The sequence below is a fragment of the Garra rufa genome, chromosome 16, assembly GCF_049309525.1.
Source record: "Garra rufa chromosome 16, GarRuf1.0, whole genome shotgun sequence".
NCBI classification, from domain to species: domain Eukaryota; kingdom Metazoa; phylum Chordata; class Actinopteri; order Cypriniformes; family Cyprinidae; genus Garra; species Garra rufa.
The window spans coordinates 9,025,185-9,047,824 of NC_133376.1; the positions used below are offsets into that span (position 1 = coordinate 9,025,185).

General features: G+C 35.7%; 1 protein-coding gene across 2 annotated transcripts; it reads left to right on the top strand.

Moving 5' to 3' along the window:
- The first annotated feature begins 469 nt into the window (after positions 1–469).
- slitrk4 (SLIT and NTRK-like family, member 4) lies at positions 470–5,925 on the top strand. Of its 2 annotated transcripts, XM_073820911.1 has the most exons (3): positions 470–1,181; positions 1,657–3,999; positions 4,523–5,925. In XM_073820911.1, the coding sequence occupies exons 2-3, from the start codon at positions 1,696–1,698 to the stop codon at positions 4,529–4,531; spliced, it is 2,313 nt and encodes a 770-aa protein (XP_073677012.1). In that variant the 5' UTR covers positions 470–1,181; positions 1,657–1,695; the 3' UTR covers positions 4,532–5,925. The 2 variants fall into 2 exon arrangements, with proteins under 2 accessions (XP_073677012.1, XP_073677011.1); XM_073820910.1 differs by having other exon boundaries at positions 1,657–5,925.
- The last annotated feature ends 16,715 nt before the right edge of the window (positions 5,926–22,640 follow it).

Sequence of the window (22,640 nt, forward strand, 5' to 3'; positions counted from 1 at the left end):
GAGTGTTTCAGAGATATTTTAAGTTAGTGTTTTAATAGTGTTCTTCAATATTTTCGACCTGTCAATCGTATCCCTCTAAAACGCGCACGAGAGAGTAATAGAAATATTGTAAAATAAAGAATAAATAAATGTAATTAAAAAAAATATGTGCGCTAAATCCTCACGCGCTGCTGTCAGGAAATCTGTTACGCGCGCACGAACTGGCCGGGATCCAACTGAAGATTACGCGTCACCATTTCCAGAGACCCTTCAACGAAAGACACTAGCAGAGCGCATTATAATGTTCACTAGTGAGTGTTTAAGGGGTGTCTGAAGTTGAATTTTGATCCTTAATATTTTCGCCCTGTTAACCCCCCTCCCCTCGCGCGCTTTCCTCTCTCTCTCTCTCTCTCTCTCTCTCTCTCTCTCTCTCTCTCTCTCTCTCTGCATCTCTGCATTTTCTCTCCTCCCGCTTCACCGTGTGGGAAGCTCAATGCAGCAACAAAACCAACATACTTAGAAGAAGACGAGGTGGAATAGTTGGTTTATAAGACTGGTCTCATTATTCGGACGAGGACTGCACCAACAATACTTATTTTGATGATGCGGTGTAGGGTGGCATCTCCTTTTCGAGTGTATTTTACTCAGCTGAATTATTAATTTCCTCGTCGGTCTGACATCAGAGCACGTAGTTTCTTTTCCTCTTATCTCGCAACTTGCATAATCCCAAGAAACGGCAGGAATCAACTGGAGTCGATTTCCGATTTTCGGTAATCGGGTTTAGCCGCGACGCGCGATGGATTGTTGCGATTAAATTTATTAAGATCTGTATCAGTTGTTTTTTTCCGGAACTGTTGAGCGAACTGTCCCTTCAAATTGCATCTAAACTGATGATCAGTTCTTTCAACGGAAGAATGTTGGACTTGTTTTGCATCCAAATTCACCACTTGCTATTTCACCATTTTCATTTTGGTTTCGAAACGACTTATTTTTTTAGCGCAAATACGCAGCGCTGCGTTTGAGATGCCTCAAAAGAGCTCAGTAACCTTGGGATTTTATGACACAATATATGTTTTGTACAAGTGGAGCCTGACGAGAGAGGCTGGGACTGAAATCTGAACCTGACTGAATGGGAATAGTCCCTCTCTTGGCGCTCCCAATGTCCGGTGTTATCTGAAAAGGAGGAGATATTAACATTGCCGGTGAGTGTTTAATTCTTATCTTTTTTATTTCCAGTAATTTGCTGGCAAAGCTTGAAAAACCGAAGGGCATGATCTTTTTGTTCTGTATTTTAAATTACGTTTTTGTGAATGTGATAATACTGTCTTCTGTATGCGATGGACAGAGACTTTTTTTCCCTCTTCGTTTCACTGAAACACAAGAAATACGCTGATGCATACATTCATTGCGGTGTTAGTCACACTACGTCAGTGTATTAAAATTATATATATATATTTAAAATGTGGTGCTTGTAAATAGAGATGGATGGATTTATTTTCACTGTAGGCTCACACATTATGTACGGATGCAAAAAGCACATAACAGGTTTTTCAAAGTTCTTTGTGTGCGCAGAGGGCTTTTTAAACACCCCTGCTGTAAGATCTTGGCATTAGCTGTGTGACTCAATGGGAAACAGGCATGTGTTTTGATTGTTTGTTTGTTTTTCCCCCCTCTAAGGTTACTAAATGGTTTACTGGGGGATTTGTAAAAGGCAAAATGCTGCTGCTTGTTCTGTTGGCCTTTTCCATATCGGGTTCATTTTGTGACTCGGATTCGGACCTCAGAGCTGAGACCTGCAGCGCTTGCTCCTGCATGTCCATCGAGAACGTCCTCTATGTGAACTGTGAGAAAATAACTGTGTACCGACCTACACAGCTGCAGCCGCCAGCATCCAGCCTCTACCATTTGAATTTCCAGAACAACCTTTTGTACATCCTTTACCCCAACTCTTTTGTGAATTTCACGCACGCAGTCTCACTCCAGCTGGGGAACAACAAACTCCAGAACATTGAGGGAGGGGCCTTTGTGGGGCTTAGTGCATTGAAACAGTTGCACTTAAATAACAATGAGTTAAAAGAGCTCCGCGCCGACACTTTCCGAGGGATCGAGAACTTGGAATACCTCCAGGCTGACTACAACTTAATCAAGTTCATCGAGAAAGGAGCCTTCAACAAATTACATAAACTGAAGGTTCTCATTTTAAATGACAATCTGATTCAAAGCCTACCTGAGAACATTTTCCGATTCGCCTCCCTTACTCACTTGGACATAAGAGGGAACAGGATACAGAAGCTTCCCTATCTTGGAGTTCTGGAGCACATTGGGCGGATAGTGGAGTTGCAGTTGGATGACAACCCATGGAATTGCACTTGTGATTTGTTACCCTTGAAAGCCTGGTTGGAGAATATGCCCTATAACATTTTCATCGGAGAGGCTATTTGTGAGACCCCTAGTGACCTATATGGCCGACTCTTAAAGGAGACTAATAAGCAGGAGCTGTGCCCCATGGGGACAGGCAGTGACTTTGATGTACGGATGCCTCCCTCCCAGCCAGAGGGTGGGCTAACCATGTCGAACGTGGCACCTTCAACCATAGCACCTTTAGTGACCAAAGCACCCAAAACTACCAATCCCTCCAAAATATATGGCAACGGGATTGTCGCTGGTAACCCAGCTGGTAAAAATGGCCAAATCGTGTCCTATCAAACTCGAATCCCTCCCCTCTCCTGCCCCCAGCCCTGCACATGCAAAGCTCACCCTTCTGACTTTGGCATTAGTGTCAGCTGTCAAGAAAGAAACATTCAGAGTCTAGCAGATCTTGTACCCAAACCGCCAAATGCCAAGAAATTGCACCTTAGTGGTAATTACATCCGAGATATCAGTCCCACTGACTTCCAGGGGTTTGAGGGTTTAGATTTATTACATTTGGGCAGCAATCAAATATCCACTGTCCAAAAAGGTGTGTTCGCAAATCTTACCAACCTCCGTAGGCTATACCTGAATGGAAATCAGCTGGAGCAGCTGCACCCTGAAATGTTTCTTGGGCTTAGTAACCTCCAATATCTCTATTTGGAGTACAATGCCATAAAGGAGGTGTTAGCAGGGACATTTGACTCCATGCCAAACTTGCAGCTCTTGTACCTGAATAACAATGTGCTCAGAAGCCTGCCTGCATACATCTTTGCAGGCATTTCTCTTGCCAGACTGAATCTAAAGAACAACCACTTCATGACTCTGCCTGTGAGTGGCGTCCTAGACCAGCTCAAATCTCTCACTCAGATAGACCTGGATGGCAACCCTTGGGAATGCTCCTGCGATTTAGTGGCTTTGAAACTCTGGCTCGAAAAGCTGAACGAAGGGGTCGCCGCCAAAGGGGTCAAGTGTGCGTCTCCAGTGCAGTTCTCCAGCATTGAGCTGAGAGAGCTGAAAAATGAGATCATGTGCCCAAAGCTCATAGCCAGGCCTCCTTTCATTCAGACTAGCGCCACCCCTGTCCTCACATCGCTGTCACCTGCCGGAGTTGGCAAGGCACCCCCCAGTGGTCCCGTGCCCTTGTCTATTATGATACTGAGCATACTGGTAGTTCTGATCCTCACTGTCTTTGTGGCCTTCTGCCTGCTGGTCTTTGTGCTGAGACGGAACAAAAAGCCAGCGGGAAGACAGGAGGGACTCGGCAACCAGGAGTGCGGCTCCATGCCTCTCCAGATCAGGAGGCACAATCACAAATCCAACAAGAAGGACGACCTGGGTGGTGAGACCTTCATCCCGCAGACCATCGAGCACATGAGCAAAGCTCACACGTGTGGAATTAGAGACTCAGAGTCGGGCTACAAATTTGTGGACTCAGAGAGACAGAAAATGATGTTACGCAACAGCGCTGACAAAGACAAGGACTCTCTACCCCTGGACCCCAGGAAGAGATTAAGCACCATCGATGAGCTGGACGAGTTCTTACCAGGACGAGACACCATGTTCCTCCACAACTACTTGGAGAGCAAAAAGGATTTCAACAGTATAGGGGTGAGTGGCTTTGAGATCCGTTACCCCGAGAAACCACATGACAAAAAAATGAAAAAATCATTGATAGGGGGCAATCACAGTAAGATAGTGATTGAGCAGCGTAAGAGTGATTATTATGAACTAAAGGCAAAAATGGGGACCCCAGACTACCTTCAAGTACTAGAGGAACAGACAGCCCTCAGTAAATTCTAGAGCATCATCTTCACCTGCCCCGTAATGACAAAAGTGCCTTAAGACAAATCTTAATGACCAATGGAATACCGGACACGTTTCATTACACAACACGTAACTCCCTTAAAATTGGTGGCTGTATTAAAATTTCATACCATTTTATGTTGTGATGCCATTAAGAGTTAAGAATCACATCAGTCAGTATCCTTAAAAAAAAAAACAGTTGTAGTTTGCTGCTATTGATATGAATTCATCAAATTCCACTGAACTTTGTTTTTACCAAATGATTGGGTCATGAAACAGTGTTGAGTGTACTTCATATTGACCCTTCTTCATTGTGTTTGGTTGGAAGTATTTTTAGGCATCTTGGGATGACAAAATCAAATGGAGTGGAAGAAATGGAAGTTGGCACATGCTTGAAAGTGGTGGAATACCCCAGACTCCCCCTCTCTTGGATTATATTTTGCCACTTTTGGGGACTTGAAAATCTTGGATTTGATTATATCTGAAGGTACTGGCAGCCAACATCCGTACTTTTTGGATTATTCCAATTACCTGTAAAGAGCCATTTGATATCGTTCTACTGAAATGTGATTCTTCTTGAAGTGTTTGGTTATGGCACATGACAGGACATTCATGAACTCAAGAGAAACTAAACAGCTGCTTGCCATGTAAGCGTATCTGGATTTATTTTGTAAGTCAACATTATTTGTATTTGTGGGGCAGTTGTGTAAATTACAACAGTCGACAATTAAATTCAACAGTCTCATCAAGAAAAATATAGTGGATTCAAGAAACATACGGAAAATCAAAAAAAAAAAAAAAAAAAAACATCGATGACCGCTGTCACCTGTCAATTCGTAGTTTAACTTCATATTTAATTTATTTTTCTATGCAGAATTATTTAAAGACTATTGGTACTATTTAACAATTTCAAGGGACATTTTGAATGCTATAAGTGATAAAGGCGAGCTCTCTTAGTTCGAGCTCTGAATCTAAAATTCTGTTCTGACCTGAGTTACATTCTGAATTCTGCTGGTGGCTGACCAACAGAGGCATACAGATGATGGTGATGTCATTTTCACTGTCACGTTGCACGAGTTGAAGCCTCCTAGCGCATCACGTCTAACAGTTTGCTTATTCTTATATCCCAGAGCAACTTGTAAAAGGTTTCTTATTAACAATATGCAACCAAATAAGTGTGCATTAACGTGATATGATTCTGGATGGTACAGACACATTGTGGGAATAAAGTACTAATTGGCTGTAATTTATTGGACTCGTGGAGAGGATTGTGTTCTAGCGACACAACTGTGAGACTTAACTGGCCTTATGAAAGGCTGCGGATTTGGTCAGAATCATATCACTTTTCATGTGCAATATTGTTACGCTCAATCATATTAGCTTGAAATCTTTATTTTCTTTTCAGTTCAAATTAATATTACAGAAAGAGAGAGCTTAATTTTTTTAAAGAAAAGGCTTAATTTCATTCAGTCTTTATTTAAAATATTAAGTTAATGATTGTTTAAAATAGAATGTACCATGAGAGATAAAAATAAATACAATTTTATATCAGTCATGAGAAATCTGTATATTGGTTATTAATTTCATTGTGCAATCCTGTTGAGGTCAAGGTATTAAAATCCAATCTAATTTGTTCTGTCTTTTCTTTCTTTCAGATTATTTTTCTGTTTACAGAAGTGTTATCATGTTTTGTTGATCGTTAAAGTTGCTTCTCAAATAAAAGGCCCTGAATGCTCTTACAGACAATTTGGTAAATGAAGTGTCTTGTAGATTTTTAATCTACCAAAGCAGTTAAACACTCACTCTTATTTTCTGGTGTATGGTTCAGGTTTCCAAAGCTCTTACCTTCTCTAGTTTTAAAAAAAGAGATTAATCTAAGATGCAGAGGGTCACTTGACTTGGGTTGGCAACAGATAAGAGAACCATAAATGTTAGTTGAAATGCCTGCTGTTGATGTGTGTGTGTGTGTGTGTGAGAGAGAGAGAGAGAGAGAGAGAGAGAAATGAAAGCAGAAAAAAACAGCTTGTTTTAATTCGATGATCGCAGGATCGTGCTTTAGAGAGGCTCTTGACAGTACTTCTCATATGTACTTCATCTAAAACATGAAGTACTAAAACCGAAACATCATGTCTAAAAAAAACATTTTGGCTTGCTAGGCTGACAAGTGCAAACATTGCAAAGAAATTACTAATTGTTTGATAGGGAGTTTTTCTTACACTAATGATTTTATTTTATTTATTTATTTATTTTTCTTTTATGCACTTAAATGTTAACATTTATCATTTATACAGCATTTTTAGAATGTGTGTGTGTCTGTGTGTCTCTCTCTGTGTGTGTGTGTGTGTGTGTGTGTGTGTGTGTGTGTGTGTGTGTGTGTGTGTGTGTGTGTGTGTTAAGTAACAATCCCACTTTCATTTCTCTGAAAAGAAATGATTTGGGGCAATTGTATGAGAAAAAGCATTATTTTCTTTCTTGATAAAAAATTGATTTGCCGTTATAGCATTTTGAAGTTTTGATGTCTGTAACCTTTTAACTGTCACCATCTCACATACAGGACAGTGAGACAGTTTTCTTCACCATATTACAAATAAATTCTAATCTGATCTTGTCAAACTATATATTGTTGGGAAGGTCTAAGACTCCTAAATAGATATTTTACCACTGTTTTGTGTTACAAATTACGTAGGAAAAGTAATTTATGACAAGATTGCACCTCAAAACATATACATCATAACAGGAGTTCTGACCTTTTTCACAAAAGACATTCTTTGTTGCCTTTTTACCTATCATGCTTTAGAAATCATAAGTAATTATATAGCAATTGAAAACTTAATCTCAAAATTCATCCTCTGAAAACTATTTTAAAATCAGACATTGCATTACCATGGAAATTGTACATCAAATGCATATTACAAAATGTATTATTATAAAAATGTAACTTTGGATTGTGCATTTTCACATCTATGTTCAAAGTAGGGAGTGACGGTTAAAGAGTTAAATTGAATTTAAATTTTGTTATAGTTACAATATGATATATATTAATGATCTGCACACTTTTGAATTTGTGACTGTAATTATTGTTATCATATAAACTTTTTTAGCTGATTTGCTTAGTTAGTTTGCTTAGTAAAAATATTTAACCCAAAAATTTGCAGGTTACAGCTAAAATAATTGGTCGCTATGATTTAAAATGTTTCATAATATTCATATATAGCAAAACAATTTTTTTTTTGTTCTTACCCAGCCACAAGTCTTCTGAATATCAGAACATTAACAGAACATGTATATTTAGTGCATATAAATCATTCTTTACATTTGTAAGTAATAGTCTGCAAGAATTACAATTGCTCCAGATCTCCTCTATTTAGGTATCTATCGTAATTTTGTGGAAAAAGAAACCAAGATTGACGAATTGCTTAAATTCCTTGATTGATGAAAAAAAAACATCTTTTTTTCCCACCACCACTTTTTGTTTTGTAAGATGTTCTCTTGTTCCACTGAGATGTGTGTGTGTGTGTGTGTGTGTGTGTGTGTTCATGTTCATGAATTGAATGTGCTGTGCCTTTAAGGAAAATATTATACCTCTGTGGCAGTCTGTGGCATTTATAATGCAGTTTTAAGTTTAAAATTGTAAGCGTGCATTGACGTTTCAAGATGGATGGTTTACAGTAAAGCTCCATTTAGAAAGGGCAAGCTTAAGGCAGTTGCTAATCTTGTTTTTTGTGTTGTTTCCATGTAAATGAGACTTCCTAGTGCACTAATTAATGATTATACTGGGGGCCTGCACAATTGTGAATTTGTGACTCATGCTAGCTCATGTTTCCTTGACAACCATGCTTTTGACTTTTTCTTTTTGGATATAGCGGCATTAAATGAGCCAAGGAGAAAAGTTATTGGTCTGTGGCTGAACACAAGCACTTCAGTATTACACAGTTCGTGAGAACAGTATCGTCCCTCTCTTTCCTCATCACCTGTTTCTGCTCTATTTGCTGCAGAAGTGTTTAGCTGCAGTAACATGCACAATGCCGAAAGCAAGATTGAATGTTTAAATGTAGTCCTTTTTCATTACAGTCACAAATGATAAGCTCAGCTGACCTGATGTGCCGTTTCTTTGGCAATTTGGACATATTGAACCCTTGGAACTTGTAGTTAAAGTGGAAAATGCAGGTGTTTTTGTGGTCTGAAACTGACTGGTGCAGATGAGCGTACACTCTTCTCTGGGGCAGAAGCATTGCCAGCCATTTTCAGAGATGTAGAGGACAGCCGTGGAAAAATGGCCTGTTTTGTAGTTTTGGCTTGGCATCCTTTTCAATTTGATTTGAAGGAAGTAAACAAATCACTGCCGCCTGTTCTTGGTGACAGGTTTACACAAAGAGTTTTGGTGACAAGAACATCAGGGACGATACAAAAATACTTTACGTCTCTCTTTAAAATGTGACATGAGACATGACAGAAGCACAACGGCAATGTTTCACGTGAGTTGGAGAGAGTGTCTCAGAGTAGGGGCTCAAGAGTGTGTATGTGTGTGTGTGTGTGTGTGTGTGTGTGTGAGAGAGAGAGAGAGAGAGAGAGAGAGTAAGAGAGAGAAAGAGAGAGAGAGAGAGAAAGAGAAAGAGAAAGAGAGAGAGAGAGTTTACTGTTAAAGGAAGTCTTGCATCAGGGAGAACACAGAGGAAGCAACAACACTGCAAGCCAATTTTCTTTTTAAAAAATGTACAGATATTAATTATGATCAAAAAAACTAAAGGAAATAAAAAACAAAGCTGGTCTTATTGCAAGAAAAAAAAAAATCATTATCTTTCATTAAACTATAAAAACTCCCTCTGCTTTTAAAATGCGTTTTCTGCTATTAAAATAATATTAGCAAATAATATACATTTCCAAACATGATATCTATTTCATCATCACTTCCTGAGCAATTATCTGCTGAGTTTTGTGTTTCACATAAACACAAAATGCATTGTGAATGCTGTTTCATGTTGTTTTTAAAGATCTCATAAATTATAAACCACTTCACACAGCAAAGCTCTTCATTTCTTTGCAATAAAAACTCCATGCATAAATATGAGGTTATATGTAAAAAGGAACGAAAAACGCAGGGCATTAACAATTTATGAATGAAAATGTTTCATAAGCTGTCCCACCTGAAGCGTACACCTTAACATGTTTTATTAGCCTATTTCTAGCAACAAAACCTTTGACAGTCTTTGTTAAAACGTTGACAGCCTATTATTTAGTCTGTAAATGAGTTTACCGATCATTCTCGCCTTTTTTCTCTCGCAGTCAGATTCCAATTAGTTTTCTGCCTACATGTGTAAAGAATGTAATTTTGCTATTTGGTTTTGTATACTCTTCCAGTGATTTCCCTATGGAAAGAGAATTACCTACTCATGGAATACAAATTCATCCTCACAATTCAGTCAGATGTAAATGAATAAGACAAAGAAACAGAGACATGCTGGAAGCTCAGGTGTCCCAGACTCCCAGAGCATGTCATTCTGCTCTACATCGATGTAACAAAGGCAGAATTTCTGCTGGTTTCAGTTTGTCCGCTGTTCACGAGGTTGTATAATCAGCCTCGCATTAACAATTTACGTGCGAAGGAAACGCTTTTATCTGGGCAATGTGAGAAGTTTAACAGTGTGTGGCTGCTATTCTTGCTGAAAGTCTAACCTATAGATAAAGTGTGAGCTTGTATTTAAGGTGGCCATCTGTCCATTTTTAGGTCAGACAATTCAGTTTTTAAATACTATGCCTGTCTACTAGGGCAGGCTTGAGGAATTGTTCTTCTTTTAACATTACTATTTTATACTTTTTACAATGGTGTATAAATGAAAAATGTTAATGTTATGTTCAATTAACTATAAACTGACATACATTTTAGACACAGTATTGTCAGTATGAACTCTGGTGCTTTATTTTGTTTCCGATCTACACAGTAGTGTTTTGTTCCTGAATTATTCAGTGGTTAATGATTTAATAAAGGCAGTTGCTAAATTTAAAACGGCATACTAGTGTACTACTCTTACTATTTTTAGCATATCTTTTCATGGCAAAAATAGTAAGAGTACTGTAGTATACTAGTACACGGTTCCGAAATCAACAGGTCACTTGCTTCATATCTGAATGAAATAGCTGTTTTGAACTAATCATTTCAATGTTATTATGTTACCATTTCAATTATTAATTATTAGTTTACTGATAAGTAATCTTTACTGATTTAGTTTCATGTTTTAAGTATCATATCAATATTCTATATTCAGTCTATTTTAGATTTAAAGCATTAATCTCAAACCATTATTTATGTAATTGTAATTGCAGTGTAAATGCATTTGTGGCATCTCTGCATAAATAGTTTGCATAATTACATCGAAATGCACTTCAGATGCAGGTTCTGTGCCAAGATGGATTTTGCTGATAATTTCATTTGACTGCTGTTAGCCTTATTGTGTCGTCTTATTCAAATCACATTTATTAAGTAAACAGAAAAATGCCCTGGAAATCAATTTATGGGGGTAAATATCACTCCTTAATTAAAACAAGTTTATTTCTGTCACTGATTTACACTGCAAAAAAATACTTTTCTTACTTAGATTTTTTGTCTTGTTTCCAGCCTAAATATCAAAAAATTATTGATAGTAAACAGAAAAAAAAAAAAAAAAGAAGTAAAAATGAGTTTTTGCTTAGAACATTGGCAGATTATTTTGCTTGCTTCAAGCAAAAACGCACTTCATTTTGAGTAGTTTTTTTTTTTTGAAAACAAGAAAATAATTTTTATTATTCTAGAAAATCCTTCTTGATTTAAGAATTTTTTTGATATTTTGGCTGGAAACAAGACAAAAAATCTAAGTAAGAAAAGCATTTATTTATTTTTTTTTTTTGCTGTGTACACTCTTAAAAATAAAGGTGCTTCACGATGCCATTCATTAACCTGTTTTGTCTAAAAAAGGTTTCATAAAGAACCTTTAACATTTAAAGAACCTTTCTGTTTTACAAAAGGTTCTTTGTGGTGAAAGAAGGTCCTTCAGATTATAAAAAAGGTAAGAAAGAGATGGTTCTTTAAATCAGGGATTCTCAACTGGTGGGCCTCAGTGATCCTCCAGGTGGGGCGTGAGATGGCTTAAAATGAATTTAAATATTATCCTAAAATTGTTTAATTTCATTAATAATGTTTAACTTAAAATGATCAAAGCCCGCCCTCTCTTGTGTTCTGTGATTCATTGCTTTGGACTCAGCACAGCAAGCCTCATCGCACTGTTAAATACAGACTGAACGGCGGCTCAAAACTTCCAACTGCTGCACGCAAACTTCATCAGAGATCTGCAAGGGACGGATTTTTTTAGTCTCGTGTCCGCCCGATTCCTCAGCAATATATATTACTTCATGTTTTGTCCCACTCCCATCTGCAAAACCCCGCATAAAAGTAACATATACCCCCACGGGAAAACAGGTTTTTACTTCATCTCTTGACTGCATGAAACAAACCCTTGCGCTAATGTAAAGGTAAAGACGATCAGAGTAATAGTAACAAACTCGCGCGTGTATGACACTCTTGTATGTCAGAGTCTAGGCACGCATAAGTCCGCTATTGATTTACAAACTATTCATGCTTTCGGAGCTATGATCCATAGTGTTTTTGAGTGAAATTTCAAAATATTTGCATAGTTGTCAAAATTTATATCCTGTGAGTGTTTTATAATGGATGCTCACCCACAGAGGTGGATTGTATAAGGATCAGTGTTGTTTACGCACATGTGAGCACCTGCATCAACACATTTAGAATGTTTTTGCTGTATTTTTCATTTGTATGTTTATTTTATAATGGATACAAACAGTAGATATTCAGTCAGTCCAGTTAAAATGGACAGGTTTAGTGAGTGGTATTTGGCATCTCCCTGTTGTTCTAGCAGGTTCACTTACTTACGAAAAAGTACTCTGAAGTTGTAAAGAATGTCTGAATTAAAGAATTCAGGAGCTTTTAAATATTTATATATAAATATATATATATATATATATATATATACATATATATATATATATATATATATATATGTGTGTGTGTGTGTGTGTGTGTGTGTGTGTGTGTGTGTGTGTGTGTGTGTGTCTGCTAAAAAACTAGAACTGAGCAGAGGGTTTTCTTTTAAATTCTAAAGTATAGCTTTATTTTAAAATATGTTTGTTTGTTTAAGTTTTTTTATGACATGGAGTAGAAGAATAAAAAGGCAAAACAAATGTTTTGGTTAATAAAAAAGGTTTAAAAATAAACGCTTTTAGAGGAAATGTCTGGCATAGGGGGACCTTGCAAAATTGACCCGAGAAGGTGGTGGGCCCTGGCGTAAAAAAGTTTGAGAACCCCTGCTTTAAATAACCTTTGACTAATTGGGTTTTTGTGGAACCAAAAATGGTTCTTCTATGACATCGCTGTGAAGAACCTTTTAAAGCACCTTTATTTTTTAAGAGTATACAGTTAATTTTCAATGTCCTCACTGAACAGTGTTGATTCAAAGTCCAAAGTGTCCTCGTTTTTGACTTTATAGAAATGACCATTAGTTAGTACATGCAGTACACTGCAAAAAATGCTTTTCTTACTTAGATTTTTTTGTATTGTTTCCAGCCAAAATATCTAAAAAGATTTTCTGGACGAGTGAAAATTATTGTCAAACTACTCAAAATTAAGTGCATTTTTTCTTGAAACAAGCTAAATAATCTGCCAATGGGGTAAATTTGTTTTCTGTTTGAAATACGATATTTTTGCTTACCCCATTGGCAGATTATTTTGCTTGTTCTAAGCAAAAACTCACATAATTTTGACTTTTTTACTGAAAACCAGAAAATATGTTTTACTTGTCTAGAAAATCCTTCTTGATTTAAGAATTATTAGATATTTTGGCTGGAAACAAGACCAAAAATCTAAGTAAGAAAAGCATTTTTTGCAGTGTAGCATGTAATACTGCAGACTAATTTTACTTTGCTTCTTTACTGAAATCTGGCAATGTTTTATTACGTTGGCTATTGTGTGTATTGCGTCAGTTTGGAAATAAAATGTTTGGCAAGTGTTAAAAGGTTAATGCTATATCGTGTTTGAAAATAGCATACCACCTACACTGCACCTAACCAACAGTGTTAACAAAAGCAAAGGTGAGATAATGTAGGTTTGGCATGATAAAACAATAAATTAACAACACCTGTGGTTACTCTGCTTGAGGGGAATCTTACACCTGTTTGAACTTGGGGAGAAACTTTTAGAATTTGTTTGCAGATGGCACTTGCTTGCTTTAATGTATTTGCATGCAATTAATTCACTTGTACAAACATCAAGTGCCATACCATCAGGCGTTCGTAGCTTTTCTGCAACCTTGATCAAACTCACCTGCGTGTAATATTCTATTCCTGAAGACCTTTATTAGCTTGTTCAGGTGTGTTTGATTAGGGCTGGAGCTGAACTCTGCAGAAAATGGTTTTCAAAGACCAAAGTTAGGAACCCCTGATATGGCTAGTAGGGTTATGATGTTGCTAGGACATGTTTGTTGTTATTGTTAAGATTCTTATTAGGTATATTGACTGGAAGGTATTAATTGCACCCTAAAACAATTTTGCATTCATGTTGAGTCGTTTTCTGTGGTCATGAATATTAGATAATGCCTTTCAGCGTAGTAACCAAAGTATAAGGTTAATTTCCTCTTTTTTTTAAATTTAAACATTTAATGCAGTATTCCATTTAAACATGAAACTGCACAGTTGGAACCAAACCATCGATACAATCAAGACAGCTGTTGAACATTTTCATGTTCCATTTAAAAATATCCATTCAAAACCCTGCTGTTGCTGTTAAGAACAGAAACTGTCAGCTTTGTACTGCATCTGCATGTGTTAACTGCACATAGCCTGCTTTACTAGCAGTTCAACAGTCTCTTGATATCACTTGGTGATGCTGTCTTTCAAAACCCCATCTATAATTCACAGATATATATATCTCATGAATACAGCTCATTTAATTTATGTCGATAACTCCTACAAAACTTCCTGTGAATAGAGTGGTATAAAAACAGCAAGAAGCTGTCTCCTTATATTCAGAAGAACATCTCATGCCGATGCCTGTATTCGATTGACGGAAAATAACTTTATTTTAAAAGCACATTAATCCTCCCTTAAATCTTAAATTAACTATGCTATTCTTAATGTGAAAATGGTTGTTTTTGAGGTACAAAACTATAGAGGAAATTGTTTAGCTGTTTTATTATGACAGCATTATAAAAAATATTTTAATGGCATTGTTTTAGATCATATAGCGCCTGCTGTTGGAACAGTTTTGACCGCCTGAGGTTAGCAGTCTATTTGAGGTTGCATGTTTCTGTAGGACTTTTTGTACAATGCAATTTCTGTCAGTCACTCATTTGTCACTTAAATGTAATTCACTGAAGTTTTTGTTTTTTAATCAATGTATAATCAAATGGAATAAGAACTTATAAAAAACGATTTTTGAAAAAGTTATTTAAAAGACTTTTAAAAAAAGTGTCTAATATACTCATCAAGGCTGCATTTATTTGAAATAAAAAAACAGAAAAATACTTATTACTGCACACACACACACACACACACACACACACACACACACACATATATATTTTTTTACTGTATATTTTTTACTTTGAAATACAATTTACTATGATGCAAAGCTGAGTTTTCATCAGCTGTTACTTCAGTCTTAAGTGTCACATGATCCTTCAGAAATTAATTTAACACATCCTTGCTGAATAAAAGTATTAATTTCTTAAAAATGTACTGACCTCAAACGTTTACCAGTAGTGTATATTGTTAAAAAACCTTTCTATTTTAAATAAATGCTGTTCTTTTTAACATTTTATTGATCAAAGAATCCTGAAAACAGTATCACAGGCACTAAAAAATATTTAAAAATATTTAAAAAAATATTAAGCAGGATCATGTGACACTGAAGACTGGAGTAATGATGCTGAAAATGTAGCTTTGTATCACAGGAATAAATTACATTTTAAAATATATTCACATAGAAAACAGTTATTTTAAATTGAATTATAAAACGGTTGGTTCCATTCCTCAATTCTGATTGGTCAGCAGCTGTGTCGTATTCATGATACGGCACTGCTACGACCGCTTCACTCAACGGTTTTGTGTATCATTGAACCCCCTTAGCAACCACCCTTAGCAACGTAAACACAGCTGCAGCAGTTAGGGACTACTTTTTACAGCGGAAGGCAGTTAATGATTTTACTTTATGAAAACATACAACTTAATATATATAAATTAATATATATTTTTGATTTTAATATTTTTATTGTGTGGTAACCGTTTTATAAAAGCAATAAGGTACTTGAGGCAGTGCTGTATCATGAATAAATCACGGCTGAAGGGGTTGCAGGCAACGCCCTTCAGCTGTGATTTATTCATGATACAGCACGGCCTCTCGTACCTTATTGCTTAAATACACTTCACAATATTATTTTTTTTATGTATTTTTTATCAAATAAATGCAGCCTTGATCAGCATAAGAATCGTCTTTAAAAAACATTAAAAATCGTACTAATCCCAAACTTTTAAGCGGCAGTGTATGTATGTTTGTATGTATATGTAAGGGATAATCAACGGTTTGCCGTGCGTTAAAGGATTTTAAATGCACGACGTGGAGGCTAATAACCGCCCGACGCGAAGCGGAGGGTGGTTGCCTCCGCGAAGTGCATTTTAAATCCTTTAACGCACGGCAAACCGTTGATTATCCCGCTTATTCCATGGTTATAGACAAATTAAAACTAGGATTGATATTTGCAGCGCAAAATTTGACTGAATGGATAAAAAAGACGGTTATTTTCGTCAGTTCTCTAGCTCTAGCATAGAGCTCTAGCATTCTGCCCGCTTCAAATCAGACTCGGAGATTAAATAGTCCGGTAAGATCACATTTATTTGAATGAAATATAGCATTTGTTTCAGTAGATTATCGATCGACCAAGAGAGAGTGTGAAGGCAAGAGAGATGACAGTTGTGTGTGTGCGTAACGTTAACGTTACCTGCCTGCATGCTATGCGTCTCTCTCTACAAACAACAATTCATTACAAAACAGCATCTTTACCGCCCCGTTGCTGAGGAATATAATGTAGCGATCTAGTATCTAGGCTATTTTAATAAGGATCGCAGGCAAACGCTGACAAGAAGTTTATGTATGTGCGCAGCACAATGCGATCTCCGACCTCTCTCTCTCTCTCTCTCTCTCTCTCTCTCTCTCTCTCTGTGCTTTTGCGTGCATCAATTAAAGCAGCGCATTAATATAGAACGGTGATTAAACTGACTTGGAACTACCTGTGCATTAAACGGTTTTACTGCACACCTGCCAGCCAATCAGAATCCAGTATCCAGACATTCCATGGAATAAATATATATATGAGCACCAAAACAGAATATTAAAATGATTTCTGAAGAATCGTGTGACATTAGAGACTAAAGTAATGATGCTGAAATTTCAGCTTTGCATTACAAGAATAAATTAAATGTAAAAAGAAAAAAAAAATCAGTTGGAAATCACTCATTCGTTTATCAGGAATCGCTTTTTCACAGCTGCATGTTTTCACTTCCATCAGTGCAAGCTCCAAACCGCTGCTATCATCGAATACACTCCTACATTGTGTATTTCAGTGACAGGTGTAAATAAATCAAATCATCTTTTTCAAAGCCACAATAGAGAAAAAGTCATGCTTATCCATGACATTCTTAGTCCCCTTGACTTACAGCCAGAATCACTAAAGTGCATTTCCTCTGTGGATACCCTGAAGCTCACATCTGATAAATGTGAGAGCCTCGGGACTGCAGGCCGTATCTTCTTGGTCCATCACAGAAAATAATAATAGCAAAGCCTCAAAAGGGTACAGAAAGGGTACTAGGCAGATGCCAGCTAATAGTGAATTTTCAAAAAAAATCTATGTTTTTTTTTTTTTTTTTTAGTTCACAAAGGGACATTGCATGATAAAAGGCGTTTTCGAAACTTTGCGTTTTCAGACCATGCAAAAAAGTTTTCTGTTTTAGTTGAGAAGGGTGTCATGTAAATGTTAAATCTCAGCTCTTCTGGCAGCTGACTGGCCTATGTTTCTTTGGGTGTGAATTATAGTCAATTGGTTGCATAATCAACCCCCACATTAATCATAGATGTCATTCCCCATGGCAACTCTTTTAAATAAATGAGCCCTTTTTCCGTTTCTCCCCCTCCATCACTGAGCTTGGGCTGGTACATCCAGTGTGGTTGTATTAATGGCCTTTAATGGCATTTGAAGCTATCATTTTACATTTTTGCTCAGCAGAAAGCTTTGAGAGCTTGTTGTTGATGTGGACATTAAAGGTGGGAAATTTTAAAGCACTTTGCAAATCATTTAGACTTTGATTGTAGGAGGCAACAGGGAATCAACAGATTCCAAAATGATTCTTGATACTTCTCAATTTTTCAGGAGCAGTGTAAGGGCAAATCTTGGGTGAGTTAAGGTGGATCGTTGCCAAATTCTGTGTAAATATTTGATAAAAGCCATACTAAAATATGTATTGCAAGAATAGAATAAGCCCTCTGTGTTTTTAAATTAAATATTACTTCAGAGAAACTTCTTGAGCTTGACCAAATGTACTGTGTACCATGATTTTAAAGCATTTGCAAATACATTTATTTCTTTTAATATATATAGACACATTTATTATGCAATAATCCAGGTCTAAATTTATATATTTGAATCGCACATAACATTGTTATGCATTTGGATTTGGGTTTTAACATAATAACAAAAACTTAATGTTATGCATATTTATTAGTCATACAGTTCATAAATAAATATACTAAGAAACATGTATGGTTTATTTAAATAATTATGTTCTCAAAATCATGTATTTAAATAGTTTAAAAGCAGCATACATCTGTTCATTGTGAAATCAATTAAATGTATTTATTTTAAAAGTTTGAAAATAGTTCAAATATGATTTGCTGCGGAACAAACAATATTCAGTTAAAGTTTAGGAGACTGAAAGGAATTAGATTTATTGATGATAATTATATATAGGTACTGTAGAAATTTTACCTGATTCATTCATGTATGCATCATATTAAGTTGTGTATGTGTATGATAAAACTCTAATCAAAATATATGGAAATTTTATTTAAATTCAATTTCAGTTACCAAATTTAATCGCACTCTAAAGTGTTACCACAAAAATATACCTTTTGAGGTCATTTAAAGGGATAGTTCACCCAAAAATGCTGTTATTAATTACTCACCCTCATGTCATCTCACCCCTCATCTTCAGAACACAAATTAAGATATTTTTGATGAAATCCGAGAGCTTTCTTACTCTCCATAGACAGCAACGCAACTACCATGTTCAAGGTTGAGAAAGGTAGTAAGGACACTGTTAAAATAGTCCTTGTGACATTAGTGGTTCAATACTAACCACAATTCAATTGAAGCTATGAGAATCACTGTAAAAAGTTTTCCCCAGTTTCAACTTTAAAACTTTAAGTTTAGCAGCTGCCTTAAAATTTTAAGTTAAATCAACTTAAAACTACAAGTCATTTCAACTCACAACAAAAAAAAAATAGTTAAAATGACTTGTACTTTGAAGTTGATTTAACTTAAAATTTTAAGGCAGCTGATGAACTTTCAACTTAATGAAGTGTTTAAGTTGAAACTGGTGAAAACTTTTTACAGTGTACTTTTTTGTGTGCAAATGAAACAAAAATTAGACTTTATTTAACAATTATTGAATTGAAATTGTTGAATAAAGTCATTATTTTTCATTATTTTTTACTTTGCACACAACAATTCTAATCAGGGCTGGGGGGACAGAGTCTGGGTAGAGAATTTCGAGGGGGGATGGTGTTTTAGTTCCAACTGGTTAGGTTTATTAAGAAATTAAAGTAATTTCACTTTTTTAATCATTCAAAAGACTACGAAAGCGACCCCACTTCACATAAATGTATAGCGCAATGTACACTAAAAACGTAGCAGAACATTTGTTTCTATGGTTCACTGCGTAATATTGTCTTTTGTGATTGGCCATAATACCTGCAGACTGCAGCCAATAAAAATGCTTCTCTATCGGTGCACATCCTGCTCCTCATTGTGAAAGCAGACTGCAGTTTTTGTAATTAATTATAACAAAGTGTAGAGACTATGTCAATAATAAACTCAGTATGCACTGTAGAGAGCTTCCTTCATTAAAATTCAAGTTTGTGGGATCGCTACACTGCAAACAATGCTTTTCTTACTTAGATTTTTTGTCTTGTTTCCAGCCAAAATATCTAAAAATTATTGAATCAGGAAGGATTTTCTAGACAAGTAAAAATTATTGTCTTGTTTTTAGTAAAAACAAGTCAAAATTAAGTTTTTGCTTAAAATAAGCAAAATAATCTGCCAATGGGGTAAGAAAAATAATCTTATTTCAAGCAGACAACTAGATTATTTTTCTTACCCCATTGGCAGATTATTTTGCTAGTTTTAAGCAAAAACTAACCTAATTTTGACTTGTTTTTAAATATTCCTTAATGCCACATTTGTGCTCTTCTGTGCTGTGCAAAGGTGAATTGTTGTTGCTGATTTCATTTGACTGTTAACTTATCCTTCCTGATTGTATCACATTATTTTAATTGAATTTATTGTTTAATTAAAAATTGTGAAGAATAATAAATCTATATTTCTATTGTCAAAAGATGACATACAATTGTCTCTATAGTGCTTAAACAGGAGATATAATTAGTTTTGGGAAACTCTAACTGCCAATTAATGCAGATAGAAAAGTTAGAAAAATGGCATTACAAAAGTAAAAAAAAAAAAAAAAAAAAAAAAACTTCAAGGAGTCAAATATCGCTTTATAATGGGAAGGTTAATTTCTGTCATGTGATCAGAAGTTTTTTTTTTTTTTTTTTTTTTTTTTGCAGGTGCCTGTCTTAATATCTGAGAAGGTTTAGAGAAAATATGAAATAAGTTTAATATCTGTATAGATTATGAAGGGTTTTATAATTAAATACACCCGAAAGGACATCTAAAATCACTCCAAGCTGAATTTTGGCCATTTCCACCACTGATTCTGATATCTTCATAAAATTAAGAACCACTGATGTTACATAGGCTAATTCACTGATGTCCTTTCTACCTTTCTAGGCCTTAAACATGGTAATTACATTGCTGTCTATGCAGGGTCCAGAAATTGGATTTCATCAAAAAATATCTTAATTTGTGTTCCAAAGATAAACAAAGGTGTTAAGGGTCTGGAACGTCATGAGGGTGAGTAATTAATAACAGAATTTTCATTTTCAAATTTTTCATATTCAAAATATGAGTTTTTGGTTGTGTGTGTGTGTGTACAGACCAAATTAGAATTGTTCAAAGAAAGCATTTTGAGGCCTTAGTAGAAAGCATAAATGATGCATAGAGGAAGTGGCTTTATCGCAGGTGTTGGTGTCTGGATGTGACGTTTACATGGTGGATTTTTAGAAGGGGCACAGGGAATAATGATGAATGGCACTGGATTGAGGCTGTGCTTCCTCTCGAGTATCTTGCAAGTGTGAATAGCTCGCACAGCATGCCAAAGAACGTCTTTATGTGTGGAAGTGGCATGAGTGTGTGTTTTTTCCCCCACACATGCAATCATGTGACCATCACTGATCCAATCGCTCTGAATTGGAGACATTGTGCGAATGGCTTCTTGTTGCAAAGCATTATATATTACAGTATGTCATGCCATTGTTTGATATGAAAATGGAAGTGATACTAATACAGCTAAAGCAATGCAAATACATCATTAGTGTAATCAAGAAGAAACTGAAGTGATGAGTCACTCCACTCGTGCCATCGGAGGGTTGGCATATCCTCTCTGTCACAAGCAGTTGCTTATGCTGACACAACAGAAGCATAGTGTAGCAGAATAACCTTTCTAAAACACTGTTATTCACTGAGACAAACTGACTCTGTGTTGAGTCGTTTTAAAAAAATACAAACTTCTATACTACCAAACATATATAGGCTTACATACTAAACTTTGGTGATTTTTGTAGTGAGAAATGACCAAGGGTAAAATCAGTATACAGTAGCAAAGCACTTATAAATCATTTGCAAACTATTGTATAGCTTAGAAAATGTATAAACAGTTGATATACTGTTGTCTCAACAATAATGCATTAGTATGCTATGCACAAATGAGTTTGTCATTCATTGTCAAGTAGTTAATGGAATATTATAGTTTAATTAGCTCATAAATAAAGAGTTAGATAATGATTTATTTTCCCTGTTTAACTTGTTAACCATACCTAACTGATGTACAGTATTTAAACTAGTATGAAGGAATTGTTATTGGATATCAGAAGAAAATGGTTCTTTTAAATTAGGTAATAGAAAATACTAAATTAGAGGCAATAACTTACCTAAATAAACACAAGTTCCATTAATACAAAGTGTTCCTAAAATAATCGTGTTGTTCATGCCCTACTATTAATGTTTTAACAATGGACAGACTACAATTTATAAAATACAAATGAGCAACAAACTAATAGTTTAAGAATGATTTATGTATGTGTGTGTCTTTGTACGTTTCTCCACAGACAAGAGCATTTTTTTCATTGTAATTGAGAGCATGTTACAAATGATGTCCAAAGAACTTGTATTAAACCCAAAACATTCCTGTGCATATTTCATACACTCAGCACTCAATGCACTCAGTCAATGTCAATACTGCCAAAATAAAATGATACAAAATATAATTAATCTTAGTAATGAATGAGGCAGTTGAATGTCTCCGTATTGTCATGGTTCCTTTCTATTTCCATTTCTATAGTTTAAATGATTTTAATAAAAAAAATGGCAGTCATTTATAAACAGTACATTATAAAATAAAGTAGTTTTCCTCAGTATATTAATGTATTATGTTTGAATCAGTTTCCATCTTCATATTAGTGTGCAGTTACTGCAGTAAAACCATAGTGTATGCACAACCAATCACCTATCACCTATGACTTTTGATTCAATAAACTGCTAATTTGCTGCTTATTAGTAGTTACTAAGGTAGCTATTAAGGATTAAGGTAAGTTTAGGTACTGTGTAGTATTAAGGAACGTAGAATAGGATCACGCAGAATAAGGCATTAATATGTGCTTTATAAGTATTATTATATGCATATATGTGTGTATGTGTGTGAGTGTGTGTGTTAATGTTTTTGTGTCATCAAATGTAGTTTTACAAGTTTTTAATAAGAATGTACTTATTTACACTTTAAATATGCGATCTGTTAATAAAGATAACATCTATTTAAAAATTGCTTCAGTGTTTTCAGAGATGTGAGTTCCAGGGCGTCAGCGGCCGCAACACACTGAACACACTGAGAGCAGCTTTACCTCGGCCAGTTCTTCTGGAATTTGCCGTTGGCACTAATGTCTCTATAGTGCTTAAACAGGA